The 18,145-nt window shown below is 34.1% G+C and overlaps 1 protein-coding gene across 1 annotated transcript; it reads right to left on the bottom strand.

The window, feature by feature from the left end:
* Window positions 1–509: 509 nt before the first annotated feature.
* Window positions 510–17,948, bottom strand: LOC113673293 (uncharacterized). Its single transcript, XM_027189679.2, has 17 exons — window positions 17,707–17,948; window positions 15,600–15,723; window positions 14,432–14,530; window positions 13,929–13,994; window positions 13,437–13,502; window positions 12,570–12,661; window positions 11,775–11,872; window positions 11,422–11,549; window positions 11,241–11,297; window positions 10,885–10,959; window positions 9,780–9,842; window positions 9,187–9,243; window positions 8,698–8,769; window positions 8,211–8,270; window positions 8,025–8,063; window positions 7,040–7,131; window positions 510–4,632 (listed from the first exon to the last, which is right to left on the bottom strand). Exons 1-17 carry the CDS (start codon window positions 17,817–17,819, stop codon window positions 4,515–4,517), a joined length of 1,419 nt encoding a protein of 472 aa, XP_027045480.2. The 5' UTR covers window positions 17,820–17,948; the 3' UTR covers window positions 510–4,514.
* Between the last annotated feature and the right edge of the window lie 197 nt (window positions 17,949–18,145).

The following is an 18,145-nucleotide window of genomic DNA, read 5'->3' on the forward strand; positions in this document are numbered from 1 at the left end:
TTTCATTTCCAAAATTATAATTTACAAATGCCAGCTGTTTTGCACATTGGAGATCATCAGGTCAGACACAGAAGAGTTAAACTCTGATTACAAAGGCTTTCTATCAACTGTGGTCAAATTAAAACTCCATTTAATTTAGCCACTTTTGGGGGGATTGTTTACCTATGGTTGTGGATCGATTGCTACCACAAAGACATCTCCTTTGGTGCAATCAAGTTCAAACTTAACTATATACATTTTTAAACACTTAAAATGATTAATTATTAAGAATGGTGTTAAAACAATAGTTCAGCTGCAATAATTTTCTTAACTTTGTTCACATAACATGAAAAATTACATTTCAACATATTATTGAGAGCATGGATTATTTCATGACCTGTGCCTTTCATTTCACTTCACCTTTTAGGATTGGAATTGAAGATTTAGCCACTGTAATAGAAGACGGAAAAATTGTGGGAAAAGTGAATTATTCATATGTTACACTTAAATAAAAAGATCAAACATACAAGTATAACTGAGACATTGAAAACGTTTTATTATAATGGGCAATCTCTTAATTCAAATACTCTTAGATTTGATTAATAATTAAAAACCACTTTGTGAAAATGCTATGGGTTTGCAAAATGAAGAGTGTTTTCCAAGACTGAGTTTTCTGAGATTTTATGCTTCACCACAGCTCACTTTAAGAAAAAAATAATAAAATAGATACCATGGTTCAAAGAGCTAGGTTTTGAAAAGCATTATTCTGACATCTTCGATAAGTGATAATTTTTTTTCAAGTTCTACAAGTATATATTGTGGGAACTGTTTTTGTCGGTCAATTGCAGCTCTGAAAGGTACAGGCACAGAAGATCTGACTGTTGTAAATTATACACTGTCAAATGAAGTTTTAATCAACCCTTTCCGAGTAAACTTTTATTTGATGGAATGGTGATTGATGAATCCATCTAAAGATCTCACTTTTTTATTATTCTTATTGTCACCATTAATTCCAATTGCCTTGAAGAATGTTATTATACCTACTGAATATGTAACTTTTGTTGACTACAAGCAATTCAGGGAACCATGTCACCATTTCTATTTCCTTTATATTGAGCTTCAACAATGGTATGATCTGAAGTTTTCTGTAAATATATAACGGCACAGGTAATAGAGACACTTGAATGCTAAGAGAAACTTAAATCAAGAACAAAACAAAACAGTGCTGAAACATATCATTTAAAGCAAGCTTTTGAACCTTTGCCAGACCCCATCTGCTCAGCTTCTCTCAAACTAGCACTGACAGTGAATGGGTGATTCATCCTATGTTGTGCCAAATTGTTTTAATGTTTAGACAAGAAGCAAGAGCAGACTCATTTTTGCCATTGATTGTTGGTAATTAAACTATCATTGAGCTAATTATATGCTCTGTATTAAAAGATTTTATTGACCACTTGCACATTCAGTGGTATTATGACTAATAATTTCTCCCTTGTAATGACATTATTTCACTCTTTACTTAACGCTTCAAGGGATGCATCTGACTATTGAATTTCAGACAGAACGCAACATCACCAAGAAGTGTGTAATTGACCCACTTAATTTGATCAGGTCATGACAACAATACATTTTATCATCCTGCATGGAAACCCAGCACATGTAGAGGCCCAAGGCAATCCTTCCCTATATTCATGTACACTGAATATCACTCATAGCAAATCTCTTTTAAACAATTTCCTATGATGACAAGAATTCACTTACTACCTTAAATTATGCTGCACACTGAAATCACTGATAGCAATGGACCTGCATGACCAATTTTATCTCAAACAAAAACCAATGACACCTGGAATATAATTAACCATTTCAATTCAGGTCAGGAAACAATACATTTTACTACCCTAGCATACACATGTGCGATCACTACTTACTTCAAAAAACTACACACCAAATCAATTCTTGTCAAGTTAATCATTTCTTAGGAACCATAAAGAATTCAATTTGGCCCTCTGAATGCAATTGCATACACCTAACTGTTTATCTGCTAGTTAGAGTAACATTATGCTTCTAAATTAAATTGCTGCATCAGAAAATTACAAGACTAGTGCAGTATTGCTGTATTGTTTACGTATCATTTTTATCACAGCAAATATAATGCAAAACGGAAATACCTGCAGATTACACACTCATTCACCTACCTAATGTACTTAACACACTACACACCATATTTATCAAATTGTTCTACTGACCTTGGATAAAATGGTTATCAAAAATTCTCCTAGGCTTACTAGCAAATTTAATATGTATTCTGTACATTCAGCATCAGAAAATGACATCAAACATTTTGTTGGCTTCGATCAATGTTGGCTGAAAAATTTCAGAAAAATTTCAGAAAAATTTGATTCAATTGTTGCACAGACTGTAGGCATACACAGATCCACATTACTGCACAGCATATCAGAGTTTCTGCCAGACAATGAGTTTTACACGATACTTTTGCATGGTTTAATCCCTAGTCTCTTCACTAATCAACCCAAGATGTAGCCATGAAGGCCAGAAGGCTGAGTGCACAATGTACCCTTTTTTTTTTTGGCAACATCCACCTACAGCAAGACCATAAAGAAAACTGTGATAAATTAAAGAAAAAACAGTCTGCGCTAGTATCATAAAGGCTGTAAACTTTCAAATAGTCTGCTAATGCCATTATTACATTATTTGGTAATTAATTATATTGATCGGGCAAATTTAAGACTAGATAACAGCCTTTTAACAATACACCATACAAATTTCTAGCAACATTGCTTAAAAAATCCTTTTCTTTATTCAGTTATTGTCAGTGTAGTAATTCCTATCCATTCCTTATTAATTACAGAAGTAATATAAAATTACAATTCAGGTAAACATGAATTATTTCCTTATCAAGTACAATTTTACTACTACATGGCACACCAACAATCCACAATCATGATAATCATAACTGATACTGCTTCTTGTTTAACACATAGATTAAATTTGAGTGTAGACCAATATAGTGAAAATCTCTGCACGTATATATCTGAACTCTAAAATATTGTTCAGTTTTACAATATATGAACATATGCATGTATAGATCATTTCATGTGGTGTCTAAGAATAACATTTAATTTTTGCATAAACTTTACAGATTGATGATATCACATCAAGATAACATTACAGATCCTAAAATTTGTGGAATTTGATATTGCTCAGCTCAATGTTGGCCATTTTAAAATGAAAATTTACTCAGTAAAAATTGAACTATGCAGAATTTGATGTTAAATACACAGAACTGTCCTTGCCTACAGAAAGCAGGGGCTTTGTATCTAAATTAGGTTGGTGTTCTTCTCTTACATCTGCAAACCATTATTTTCATGCTGTAAAATTGCTGCATCATTCAAATATGTCTTTGGAAACAGTATTTTAAAAAGAAGACTTTTTTATGCAATATCTTTTCATTTATATAATCTAGTGAGAGAAGTACTGACTGTTTCATTCTGTGAAAAGAATGAAAATAATTAAATCACACTGAGAGTCAATAAGCCAAATACTTTCCATAGGTTTGAATGCACAAGTCTGCAGTTAACTAAATTGATTCATCTTTGGGGTTTCACATGCTACTACAGTGGTCAAAAGAAGATAATCTACAACATTTTCTAGTATCATATAAAGCAAATAGATTCCACATTGCCATGCCACTGTTCAGTAGTAGAACACAGATGACATCAAAATGTGGTACATTTGGCACAGCAATTCTTAAACATGATAAATGAGAGAGAATTTTTGGGACAACTTTTGTCTAGTTAAAACCCTAAACAATTCTGGATAGCTTCTTGAGTAAGTAATTTAAGATCTAAACAGTTTTACAAGGAACCATCTGTTGGCCTAAACAACAAAAGGACAATACATGTCACCATTTGAGCATCTTGAAAAGTTATAACCTAAAATATTTCCAGATTGTCATCATAATCTGTTTCAATCATCTTTATCCACATTCATCCTTTGTTTCTTTTTGATTGATTTAAAACCCTTTAATCCTCAAGAACTGATTACCAGTTCTTCTTTGTGGCTGGTATGAAACTGGATGAGTTGTAATTAAGTCAATTTAAGAGCCCTGTACTGAAGGAAGCTTCTACAAATATACTGATATAAAAATATAATTTACCCTTAAGTAAAATTCTAATCTGCAAATTTTACAAGAGCTGGAAAAGATCACCCAGGTTTTCCTCATTAAAACTTAATTCTAATTTGAACAAGCTCATTTGAAAGCCTTTATAGATAAAAGATTTCTAAGTTCTGTGTTTCCAGTCTGTTTTTTTTTTTTTCCAAAATAACTTTCCTAATCCGCATCAAATAAAGACCTTTACATGATACATTTCGGCTTAAAAATCTATATCGGTCAAAATAGCAAATTAAGGCAATCTCTTTCTTGTCTACAAAAATTACAACATACATGTACATATAATCAAGTTAAAATGACTGACAATAACAGTATCCTTCAGCACTAACTAATATGACTATTATTTTGTGACTGTACAGTCGCTAATGGTGGTGACTACTTTTAGCAAACCAGTTTGAATTGCATCAACAATGCCAGGAAATGATCCTAAACTTGTAAGGACTTCATGAGCTCCTTCCCTGAAGTGAACATGAATAGCAGAAAAAAGAAAACAATTGTGGGACAAAGTTGTCATGATCCATCAACACAAACTAAGTAGAAATCACAATCAATGTGAATAGAGTAGAACACTGCTACCTCAAACTCAGGGTAATTTAGTATTACCTACTGAGTTGATAACATAAATTGGCCTCCATAAAGAGTTTCAAAGCTGACATTTCAAGCGTTAGCCCTTTGTCAGAGTGAATGACGAAGGGCTAACGCTTGAAACATCAGCTTTGAATTTGGATTTGACCTTATTGTTTCAGTAAATCATTTACAATCAGCTACCTTGAACTCCCGATTAGCTCAAACTTCCCATTAATTTGAACTAATTTTACTTTCTCTTGCCTCAAATTTACCCTGATAACTGGAGCTGGTGGTAAATATGTTAGTTGATAAACATTAAAGTTTTAGAACATAGCTAATAAACATGTCCCAATCTTTAATGACGATTTATATGAATGTGATAACATTTATAAAAATTCAATGTTGAAGTCCATGAAAGCCCAATAAGCATCTGATCATTGTTGATATGACAAGTTACTCTACAGTAATTCCTGTAATTTCTTTCTAAGATAATGCAGTCCAAACATGACATAATTACTGCATTTATTTGATTAAATGCTGCAGCGTTTATCAAATTTTCTGTGATTCATGTGCAGCATTTATTCAAGGGAGGAGTATGTAAGGTGGCATTTAAAATCCAATTTATTTCTTGCAAACAATAGTATGGTAACTGACCATTTTAACTTAAAAAAACAGAAACTTATTTTAGTTCTTGTCTAAAAAGTCATTTCTTATATTGTTCTCAATTTCACAATTTGCATGTCAATACATAAAGTGAATAAAGACCTTATGTTGGATACACTTTCTCGACGTCAGAACCTGTACATTCAAAAAAAATTTGTGTCTGGTTCTCTTTAAATTTCCAACTGTGATTGAAGCAATGATTGCTGTGTGCTTTTTGAGTCTATTATTTGAATAAACATAGCCTCATGCTGTGGCATTCATTCAAGGACAGTGTTTATCAATATTTCTGCTCTAAAATGCAGTATTTATTCGAGGGCGGTGTTTAATCAAATAAATAAGGTTACGTAATTAACGGATTAAATATTGCACACACAATTAAAAAACTTTGCTTAAATGTCCTTCACAACAGTGGCAATCAGAGAAAGCACAACCTTTGTTTTTCTTATATAAATTTGACTTAACATTATTATCAAAGAGCTTTGACTAATAAAACAAATTAAATGTACCAATTGGTAAAAGCATGATTCCTCGTTATATTGTCACTGGGTTTTTATATATAACTTCTTTATCAGTGAGGTGCAAATCATAATTCAGTTTGTAGCATGTATTTTAAATGACCAAGCATTTGGCATCCAGCACCAGGCTGGTAAATAAAAGTGATCAAAACAGCTGATGAGTTAAAAAAAACTAGGGTGGGGAATTAAGGGGCTTGCCTGCTTTTGCACAGTACAATAATTATACTTGCAATTATGTATATGAATGCATTGCATTGACCCTTCCACTCCGAGGAGTGATCAGAAAGAAAATTTTCCATTCAATATTGTAACATTTACAAGTAAAAAGGAGATGAAAAGAAAGAAAAACATTAACTCTTTAACTCCCAGATCAAATTTGTCATTCTCCTTACTGTCAACCATACAATTCTCATAATGTTAGTTCAGAGAATTTAGCATTGGATTAACTAATTATCCCCAAATTGATATTTGTCTTTAGTCTCATCTCTTATCTGGTTGATATTGATATTGTGAGGAGAAATTCTCTTTTGGTCACTTATGGGAGTTAAAGGGTTAAATTTGGGGATATTGTTTGATATGACATCAAATTATAAGAGCTAAAATTGTAAACAATGTAACTATAAAGAACAGTACAAAGAGTTGATATTTTGATCTTAGCAGTTAAAGGTTTCCTAGAGTAGCTATAATAATAATAATAATAACTTTATTTAAGTGTCAGTGTATTTAGCACTGCTGTGCTAATTGGGGACACTGTAAATAAGGAAACAAATATCGTAAATGAACAGAAACTCGTTAAAAACCCCAACTGGTAGGAGGCAGACCAGTTGGCTATTTACAAAGCGTGCAGGAGTTGAATTCGGGGCCACCGAAGACAAATCCATCCAGTGGCAGGGAGGAGGACTTGAACCCGGGACCTCCGGCTTACAAGTGCAGCGCCCTAACCACTAGGCCACGCTCGCCTCCTCAAGAAACCTGCCCTCCTGCCTTAAGAAACATGCATGTACACCAATTTTCATCATCACCTTTAATTTAATTTATAATGGCAAAGGACACCATTTTATGGTAATGTTTTGAATGCTTACTCCTCTTTCAATATGCCTAGTTTAGTTTCTTTTCATACCTTATCAGAACATCTACAGCCTTTTCTCTTTGATGGCTGAGAAGGTACATGACAGTCCTTAGGCCATGACACTTGATCGTCTTGTCTGTTGACTACAAAAGCAAGTTGCTACATCAAAACTTTTTCTGTGGCCTACACTTTGATTTCAGTCAACAGACCATTCAAAAAGTGAGTAAGGATGGTAGGATCCACAATATATTGGAAAAAAAATTATTAGGGAAGAAGGAACCAAGAGCCAATATTCCACCAGTATGGTACTTAGCACATTTGTTTCGTAAAAGATTTATTAGATGACTAGAGACTGCCTTTGGTTTCTCAACTTTTTGCTGTTTTGTCTTCCTTCTTTTGTAAGATTTACAAGCTCTTCTGGAACTCAAAAGCCAAACCCAAAATTTTGCAATAGACTTACAATGATCATCAGCTTCTTCACTGTAAGTAATTCATTATCCAACTGGTAAATTTACCATTTAGTGATTCATTTCAAAGTTATAGCAAAATGAAAGCTGCTTCCAGATATTTCTTGGAAATGATGATTAACAACTAAAATTAATTGAACAATAACTATTTTGCATGTCTGCATACACGCCCCACTGTGAAGTGTGTTTGAAAATCAAGAGGGCTCACCCAACATATTTGCTTGACACTCATTACTTAAAGATTTCATGAGAACAATCTTTCAATTCAACATCTTTCAATTTCTCTCAGCTCTAGGTGAGAACATGACGCTATAATGGCAATTGGTGATGGAGTTTTGGCTAAGTGCAATTTCTCCAAAGGATGTCATCCCTACAGACTTCAATCTTGTCTGAAATGGCAAAACTCCTCCCCTGAAGGAAGTGGAATCACTTGGGAGAATGCTTAGTCCAATAGTGCCAAAATATCAGCCCTTAATGGACCAGTAATGGAACCTTTCAATAGGTTGATTATAGTTATCTGCCCTCAGTCAGTAATGTATAGCTCCTTCCACTTTTAGATTTACAAGTACCTTCAGGTGTGTCTCTATAATTCTTGGTAGATATTGTATCTAAAAGAAAAAAGACATAAATTATTACAAAAGAAAAAATGACAACCTCTTATTTTCATGCAAACAGAGTCAAGTATAAAAAATAAGTGAATTTTGGAGAAAAGTTACCAATACAGTCCAGCACCATATTGAAAAATAAAGACATACCATAATAGATGAATTCTGATGAAACTTTGAAAAGTTACCAAGGGCTCTGGATACATGTGTCTGTGAAAATATGTAAACTGTTTTTAACTATGATGTTATAAAATAACTCAAATAGTGACAATGATTAGGAACTGTTCCAAAAATCTCTTAAAAGCCAAGAGTTTTAAATTCATAGTTAAGAACAGTTAAGATCATAAAAGAAGTATTAAGATTGACTAGCATCCAGTTATTCCTCACAGTACCCCCCTGAATCAAACATTTAATTTGTGAGAATAAAGAAAATGATCACCAACAAAAGAATTTCTCGATTGTTAAACAAGTTTTTTTTGTCAGCAGCTTTCAAAATGTATAGAGAACAGAATGGAGAATATGCTTACTGATGCTAGGGTGTAAAGAGTCAAAGAATATACTGTCAGTGACAAATTATCATAATATGGAGTAGTGGTAATTCTCAGTAAAGAGCTATCAACTACTAATCATTGGGTACCTGGACGTCTTTATGACCAGTGTGAGATGACGTCAGAGAACACATGGCTTGTAAACAATCCCTAAGGGACATCTGAATAAACAAACACAAGCAAATAAACAAATGTTTGCTGACAAGCCTTTTAAAAGGCTACACATTGTGATTGAGTCAACCATTTGAACACTTCATAAGATGGGAAGTCAAGAGAACACATGATTAATACAATATTGTTACTTTGGAAGCTTAAAGAAGTGCTGGACCATAGGAAAAGCAGTTAAAGATTTATAAGAAATAAAATCAAGAAGGAAAAGAGAAGTACAGATATCAGAGGCAACATGATGGAGCTTCATGCTTACATTAAGAAACCAGGTCTTTGAAAGGGCCTGGGACCTATTAACAAGAGCAAAATTCACAGTGGAGGATGTCTGGTAAGTATTTAAGTTTCCAGATCAATTCTTCTGAAATCCTCTTAAACATGTGAATGTAATGTACATTGTCAAGGCACTGTACCTGATCTTGGTCCCCTGTTGCCAAATTTGCAATCAGACAAGATGCATTTACAAGGACCTTATGAGAAAAAGACATTATTTGATATGTTAATTGTAAAATTAGCCACTCTAAAGACTTTCTAAGGCTGATGTTTTGAGTGTCAGCCCTGCTGATTTCTCACTTTGCTTTTACGCTTTGTTGATAGAAAGAAATAACAAGTACAAAGAGTTAGGTATCCTCTCAGCTTTTTATGGGTTGATAAACCATAACAAAAAAAAGAAGAAAAATCTCAAAAACACATTGGATCTGATTATCAATTCTCCTTATCAAGAATTGGTTTCATGAGAGAATATTCTATTACATCTCAATTGTTAATAAATTTACCTCTCACTGATATTTTCATTAACTAAATCATGGAAAACATGACTGATATCAAAATGTGAGGTCTGAGGGAAACCACTTATGGGAGCTTAGATGTTTCATGAATACACAGACTGCCATGTAACAACAAGCTGAGGTAGAACTTGGACATTCTTGTAGTCAGAATATTACAGAAATTAAAATCTGGCAATGAGCAGTTGTGAGTTAGGCCTTCCAAATACAATTTTTGTCACCTGTAGATTTTTTGGTCCTCTTGTAAGGGCTTCAACTAAACATCGACCAGCTGAGAAATCTTCCTGGAAACAGAATTAGTGCTGCTACATTTATTGTGTTATACTTACAGAGAAAGCCTCAAGTAATATACCAATAATCAAATGGTATATTATATCATTATCTTAACCCACTTAACTTTCATGAGTGACAGAGACAAAATAAACACTGACAACTGACAAATGACAGACAAAATTTTCTCCTTACAATACCAATACATTATCAAGCAGATAAGTAATGAAAATATCAATTAAGGATTATTAGCTGATCCAATAATGAATTCTACAATCTAACATCATAATAATTGTATGGCAGACAGTAAGGAGATTTGCTGAAAGGGATAAGATTTTGGGAATGAAAAGGTTAAATTAATCTATAATTTCACTAGCCAAGGTCATTATCCGCCCCCCTCTTCTGGGCAACCCATGGGTATTTGCATAACCATCTTCCAGGGTGGGGAATTTGAACCTTACCTGACTGGATGGGGTTGGGAATTTGAACCTGAAGTTACAAGTTTTTCCAGTGGAATACATGGATTTCATATTTAAATATGGGGGAGTTTAAAGGTAAATAGTTCACTTGTGCAAGCAAATGGCTCAGAAGAAAAGGTCTATAAGGTCTAGGTTTTATCACCTTGTCAATGTGTAGAGAGTCTCAGTCACTGATTTAGCCTTTAAAAAAATTACCTTCATTTTTTTGAAGGGGGGAGGCATTTTAACACAGCTTTTGCCCCATGGGAGGAATGGGAATGCAAACAAATCAATCTTTTAAAGTTCAAATGCCTAGGGGGGTTCATTGGAGAGAATGTCAAAGTCCACTCCATTCATTAACAACCAAAAAAATTATATTCAACTCCATTTTTAAATTAAGTACTAATTTTTTAAAGCACAAATTGATTCTTATCAACCACTGTTTAAAAATTCAATATGAGAATAACATTAAATCTTCTTTGAATTTAGAAAAAAGGCAGCACTGATCATGATATTTAACACATATTAATTGCACATCGATCTGCTTCTAATATTTACCAGCTACATAATAAAATAAATTTTAAAAAGGCAAGACCACCTGAACAATGCGATGCCTCTGCCAGTCTGTACCAACAGACATCTGTGCCAAAATTCTCAAGGATATTTCTTGAATCTATAATGGATGTACATCTACATTTTATCTCATAAAGTAAAAAACATAAAGGGTACACTGCTATCTGCAAGTTCTGTGCAAAATTAGTAACAGTGCAACACCAAAACAAAGATGATCAGAATTCTTGTTGAAACTTATGAAAAGGTAAAGACAAACTTAAAAATTCTTTAGCTGCTGTTGACTTCAAGGGAATATAGACAAATGCTTTATTAGTTCCAATTTGGGATTAAAAAAGATAAATCTGTTCACATGTTTAATCCACTAATACTTTAGTCATGTACCTTTTCATCTTGTGCCTTTGTCAAAGCTAGAATTCTTGGCAGAGCATTCCGATTGCTCTGTCAGCACAATGAAAAAAAGTTAAAAAAAAAATCATTTTTAGAATACTAGATAATGCCTGTAAAAAAATCAATAATAAAATAATTATGACAAACATGTGAAGCTCAAAAGACAAATTGAAACCTCTATAAGGGGAGCTACATTGCCATGATGCTCAACAATGTGACTCAATGTCATCAGGGCAAGGAGGGCAATGGCTTCTTTCATTGCACACACTGTTAACACAGGATCTAATGCACCATCAGCTAAGGCTAGAAGAAAAAGAAAGCAGTGCTTTTAATTAGTGGGTGTCTGTTGCTGTGAATTACACAAAGCTTTTCATAGGCTAACTCACAACTACAGCTTCATAAAGTATTGTAACTCTGGAGAAAGATTTTTTTCTTGCCACAAGCGTGTGACAAAGAAAAAAGTCTGCTTGAAATTGTAAAGAGTAATTCTGTCTCAGTCACTCATGGGAGTCAAATGGTTAAACTGACCTTGTGCTTTTAATTCAGGTGATTTACAAAATATCATCAATGCACTGATTCCATCAATCAAGGTTTGCTCCTGACTCTCACTGACAGTGGAAAGTATGCTGCAATAAACAAAATAATTTAATTCATATTAACCAACAATAACCCATTTAACACTTCTAAAACAAGGAAGTAGTCAGAAAGGTATATCAAGTCTATCACAGTGGTTTTGATACAATTTGGTATAAATGTGTAGTTTAGAATAACAGGCAAAACATTTCGACAGCCTGGAGAGCCTCTTGTTCCAAGGGCTGTCCAGAGTTTCCCAGGTAAAAAATTTGAAGTGCTACTGACACTCTTGCAGCCACATTTTCCTATATTTCAATGTCTCCTCAAATTTGTGTCTACATTGTTCCTTGAGGTCAAGCAATTTAAAAAGATTTGAAGAGAACTGCTTGTATGTCAGGAGTAAAATGACAACCACATGTAAAGGTTACATGCGAGTATCCAGCCTATCACAATCCAGCAAATCTACCAGCTATCTGGCTGCTACTGAAACAGCTAATAAAAAAAACTGCATCCTTCTGGAGAAGTCACACCATGGCTAATCTTACAGAGCTTTGCTCTAACTTAAACAAAACAGTGGAGTGATGTAATTAAGAGTGTTAATAAAGTCAACAGAAATCAAGAGAGCACTGTGTGCTCTAAAATTTCAATCTCATTAAGGTCAGTTAAAACAATAGGATATTTATTATATATAAGTAGTTATTGTAAGAGCACTTGTTGTGTAGGTAGTAATAAAAACACAGTTAATCCCACCTGCACAAGGCTCTAATGCCTCCACATTTGGCCAACATTGAGTGCAATGGAGGATGAGTAGAAAGGATCTGAAGTCCTGATGCAACAGCTGCCTAACAAATGAGAATTAACATCCTCAGTTACAATGGACCTTAGCCATATTTAGTCTATACCACACAGGTGAATGGTGCTTCTTGTGTGCCCTGATTGGCTAATTAGGAAGTGATTAGCAAGTACTTTTCACCTCTGAGCAGCCATAGAGACAAAATCACTCATCAACAATTTAGTTTCCAACCATTTTTTTGGTATGTTGATAGGAATAATTTAATGGTAATTTTTTTGGTTTTTGTGTGGTAGATACTAAAACAATTATTCGCCTCCACTTTGGTGAACAATTGTGCAGATCATGCACGTGAAAGGTGTGAACTCCTGTTGAAATGCAATCACGAGTATGTTCTTTTGCCAGTCATACTCCAAAATTGTCAGGTAAATTGCCCTCCATCCCACATGGCAGTGCAGCACTCTCTAACATGAGCTACACAAATTTGTACAGCACTCTTGACCAATCAGTTACAAACTGACACAACTCCACACTTTTCCACTCAAATCTATATAATTTACTATGAGTTCTAATACAAGGGTTCCTTATATTTAACTTTGTTCTAATTGACCATTATCATAACTTTGGTTTCTGTTTTGTAACATGCAATCAAATGCACACTGGTGAAGGAGAAATTAAGTGTTACTCCAGCAATCATCCATGTCATGTGTGCAACCTACAAGTACATCAGCAAAAATAAAAGTGAACATGCTAGAAAACCTGAAAGGGAAACAGGGACAAAATTCAACTAGTCTAACTTATGAGAGCCGTTTAATCCATAGACTTACTTTTACGTCATAATTCTCACTTTGACTGAGAAATATAAGAGTCTGTACCCCACCCATCTCCACAACCTACATTAAAAAAGCAAACATCAAGATCTTTGAATTAGGCAGTTTGTAATTTATAGAACTTCTGAAAACATTTGACACCTATAGTACAGACTGCTATGATATGATCTATTGGCTGTAATGTAAATTATCATTTGATTTGGAATGTAAGTCTTTAGTCTAACCATTATTGATTTCTTGGAGAAAATCTTCTTTCAGCCAAATTCAGGAAACTACAGACTCATGGAGACTGAGCTGAATTAAAGTTGGGATAATTGAAAGGCTGGATAATCAAAAACCAGAAATAAAACTGAATACATGTTAATTTAATAAAGAAAAATTAAAAGACATTCTCAAACCAATTTGCATCATTGCCAAAACTTACCAAGCTATTTACAAAACAACACTTTTAAAACAACAAAGTAAAAAAAGCATTTAACTATGTTTTACCTTAGTGAGTCCATCAGGATCTTTGCATAACTCTGTTAAAGCTTTTGCTGCTTCTAGTTTGAATGTCTACAGATACATTGTACAAGGGTTACTGTTTGTAACATTGAAACATTATTCAATGTTCGTAATAGAGCAGTTTTCAATTGAGTTGTGAAAGCAATTTTGGATTACTTTTTTTTGGTTTATTTTACTCTATAATTGGGCCAGAAAACTTGCACCACATCTTTAACCAACCAGATACAAAATAAAAAAAACAAGAAAAACTTTTCTCCCACATTTCCCTCTGCATTAAACAGTTTGGTCCATTTTACCTTGAGTTCTATTTGGCTGTTAAGCAGTTTCCTCCTCTCTTCTGCTTGGCCTCTGTGATTACTTTAGTTTTGGTTTTTTGACACTCATTTGAAAAGTGCTTTGAAAGACTAAATTGGTGACCAGTAAAGAAGAAGTAGAAAAACCATTCGACAGAAGTATTGCAATTACAAGGTTGTATTAATTATTTTTACCATCTGAAGTGATCTTGACTTTGTGACAAGGGAAGTTACTTCAAGACAGTAGTCACAGATCCTCTCTGGCTCATCAAATCCAAGTTGTGGAAGAGGAACCTAGCAAAACACATTTTTATCTCATAATAATGAAGACAGCAAATTTCAGATTAATATTGTACATGCCAACATGTTCAAGTTGTGGAAGGGGAACTTAACAAAACAAATTTAAATTTTATATGGCTGCATGAAGACAGCAAATTTGGCAAATGAATATTTTACAAGCACACAATTGAAAAGTTAGAACCTTGAGTTTCGGTAAAAGCTGTCAACAGCAGTCTAACCCAGCCTTACTCTGATTAGACTATGAAATGGCCATTGGGTTTCACTTTACAGCCCCCTTTTTGGCACAGTCGACTATTATACCATGGGCAGCTGCTTCTGAAAAAGTTATGGAAACCCCTAGTATTGTGATGTCATTGAGCTGTTAGCTGGTCCCCAACCTCTGCACAACATCACCTTATTCAAATAGTTTTCGCACTAATTATCCTTAATCCTTGGGTGTCATTTAGTACATGTCTCCTAACTGTCAGGTAAGTTCTTGCTTCCCTTTCATTGTTTGATTTTCATTTACCTTATTTGTTCTCATTGTAAATTACTATTATGAGTAATACTTCATGTATTTGACATACCACTGGTTATGTAATTAAAACTTGAGAATTTATTGGTGTGTTCACTACACCTTATCCTTACCCTACACACTATCCAATAATATCTTAACCCTTTAACTCTCAAGATCTGATCATTTAGTCTCCTTTCTTGCTTATACACATTTCCTTGTAAACTAGTGACAAGAATTTGGCATTTAATGAACAAAACATCTACCTGATAAGTTTGAGTATTCTCGTCACCTGTTTGCTAGATATTGTATGGATATTACAGGGAGAAGTTACAATTTAATCAGTTATGGGAATCACAGGGTTAATTTACCATGATATGAAGAACTGGAGACTTAAAACAAATTATACTAAATCTAACTTGGAGATGAACACAAGAATTTTAAAACAACATTTCCATGCAAACCACACTGTAATGTAACAGAGAATGAAGGGTATTTAATCGACAAGGAAGGCACTCCAAGAAGGCATTATATGATAACAGGGATGAAGTTAACAGTTAACTGGGTCACCTTCTCATTACAACACTTGCTACAGAGAACTTTTCCACACTGCCTACAGTGATGTTTTCTCCGGATTTGTGTAAACTTCTGAGAGCAAAGTGGACAGACTTGGGCTGAATCATCTGCAAGCCACCTGAAAAAAAATATATTGGAGTTGATCATCATATGGTGTGCTGAGATATAATTAAAGCAAAGCAATAAAAATGAGATATAATTTGTAAAAACCTTGTTGGGAAATTTAACCACGTATAGCATGTAGTGAACATTGTTCACTAGCCTGGTCACATTTGACATGGTCAGCATAATAATAATTCCCAAATACTCATTCAAATAACCCTTCTTGTGCTTCACATCTGTCCACTAAAAGATCACAGATGATGTCAAAATGTCATTAGCCCGTTGTTGGATTCGAAGGATGAAGGACTAATGCTCAATATGTCAGTTTTGAAACTCTTTACAATGGCCAATTTATGTTATCAACTCAGTTGATAAAACTTAACTTCCAGAAGTGATTAACATAAAACTTCTCCCTACATATCTATACATTCTTCAGCAAACAAGTAATAAAAATATTCAAACTTATCATGTAGAAGCTGCTATCTTGATCAAGCACAAAGGCACAAAGTTCTTATAACTAATTTACAAGGAAATGTGCAGCAGCTACAGGGGAGAATTGACAATCAGATCTTAAGAGTTAAAGGGTTTTTACTACATTTTGATGTCTTCTTTGATGTATTACTGAACCAACCCATAGCAGCATGGAATCTATTTGCTTTATATATAACAAAGAAGGCAAAATGTTGTTAATGGGATGTCATCTATGTCTCTAACACTCCATAAGTAAAAACCATTTGAAATGTGCATATGATTTAGCTTACAACACAATGCTTCCAGACATGTCAGAGCCAAAAGGGCTAATTTTTATGAATATTTAAAGAAAGGTTTGTAACACAGTCTCTTGCCTCTTATTTCCATTTTAAGATAACCAGTTTCAACAATTAGGAGTTAGGCAGACAGGGATTTTTGACTCCAATCATAGCTCATTGACAAATATCAGAGCTGTTTATGAACTGAGCGTTTCGTTTCACCTACATGGCCTGGTTACCAAGTTGTTATCAAAACAACGGCATTCATCACATTCGAAGACAATTTTTAAATGTTCAGCGTAAAAAATCACATATGTAAATCAAGATAATTTTCAAGACTTTCAACGGCAGAGATAAAAAAATATGTTTCTTTTCTAGAGCACACTTATCCCCTTGCATGGGTGTTGAATAACTTCATATTAGGCAAAATTATTTATAGGCATAGAAATCAATATTAATAGTTACATAGGCAAAGTCTTGCTCAAAAACTGAAATGAGTTCAGATATGAGCTAGAATATAAATAAAATGTTTGTGAAATTTTATCCGATTGAATTGAATACAATTAGCCTTGGAAAAATAAATAAAGTATACAAGTCAAAGAAGTTTACTATTTGAAGAAAGTCAGCTGTATTGAAGTAGATTTCGATATAAAATGGCACATTTACTACTCCTTTCCCAATCGACTGATTCTTAAAGAGTGAAGGCGAAATACTAAGCTGCTGGCGGAAATACTTTTACTAATCCAGCGCAAAACCGTGTAAGTATATCCAAGACAGAGCTCGAGAGCTTCGCAATTATGTTGACAGTAAAACTCAACTTGGAGACAAATAAATATTTGTTTGGACTGTAAGCTAAGCTTCTGTAACCTATTTGGAAGAAAGAACTCTGTGATAGACTGGTAGATCACTTGTTAGGTCGATCAGGTACTTGCTTGATCGACCATTAGTAGAGCTGTGGGCAGAGGCCTGTTAATCCTACTTTACATACTTAAGGCGCCCATCTTTAAATTTAAATTCGACCCCTACATAAAACAGTATATTGCTTTATATAACGAACGGGGTAGTTTATAAATCTGTTCCACTATTTTTGTTTTTTTGAACCAAATGCTTCATAGCGACTCTTACAACGTTCAGGCCACTACCCGCAGGGGGTGACTCCGATCTACCTACAACCATCAATGAACAGCGAGCCCACAAAAATACAATTAGCGGGAAAACAACTTTAATATCTTTAGCATTTTGGCTCTCACCTGGCCTTTACGAGAAGAAAAGGAGTGCTTGAAAATACATTTGCTGGACCCTCGGTTATTGCAGCAAAAACATCTCTGTCGTGAATACGAATCCTGTTCGAGTTGCTTGCCATGTTGAAATCTTCTTACCCAGTCTTCCTTCAATCAATAGGCGATTTTCAAACAAGTTCAAGCTCTTGTAACGCAAGTTTTTTTTTTTTGAGGACTTGTCACGCAAAGGTATAAAAAAAAACAAAACAAAAAAAAAAACAGATAGAGCAAATAAATAAAACGACCAACAAACGAAGAACAGCTTTTTGAGCATCTAACTCACCGCTGTCATTTAAACTAGATTCTCGAAATCCTTTTGTTTCTGCCACGATAGTAGTAATTTAGTCGCGCGATACTTCTTAAAAACGGCTGCGAACTTGTACTCATAAACTTAGGCATCGCATATGAA

Source organism: Pocillopora damicornis, chromosome 14, assembly GCF_964200805.1.
Source record: "Pocillopora damicornis chromosome 14, jaPocDami1.2, whole genome shotgun sequence".
Lineage (NCBI taxonomy): Eukaryota > Metazoa > Cnidaria > Anthozoa > Scleractinia > Pocilloporidae > Pocillopora > Pocillopora damicornis.

Coding starts and splice junctions, on each gene's coding strand:
- LOC113673293 (XM_027189679.2), bottom strand. CDS start 17,819: ATGGCAAGCAACTCGAACAGGATTCGTATTCACGACAGAGATGTTTTT. Junction 12,662..13,436: donor GTGAGAATTATGACGTAAAA/GTAAGTCTATGG, acceptor CTCATTTGTTAG/GCAGCTGTTGCATCAGGACT. Junction 9,244..9,779: donor GAGGACCAAAAAATCTACAG/GTGACAAAAATT, acceptor TTTTCTCATAAG/GTCCTTGTAAATGCATCTTG.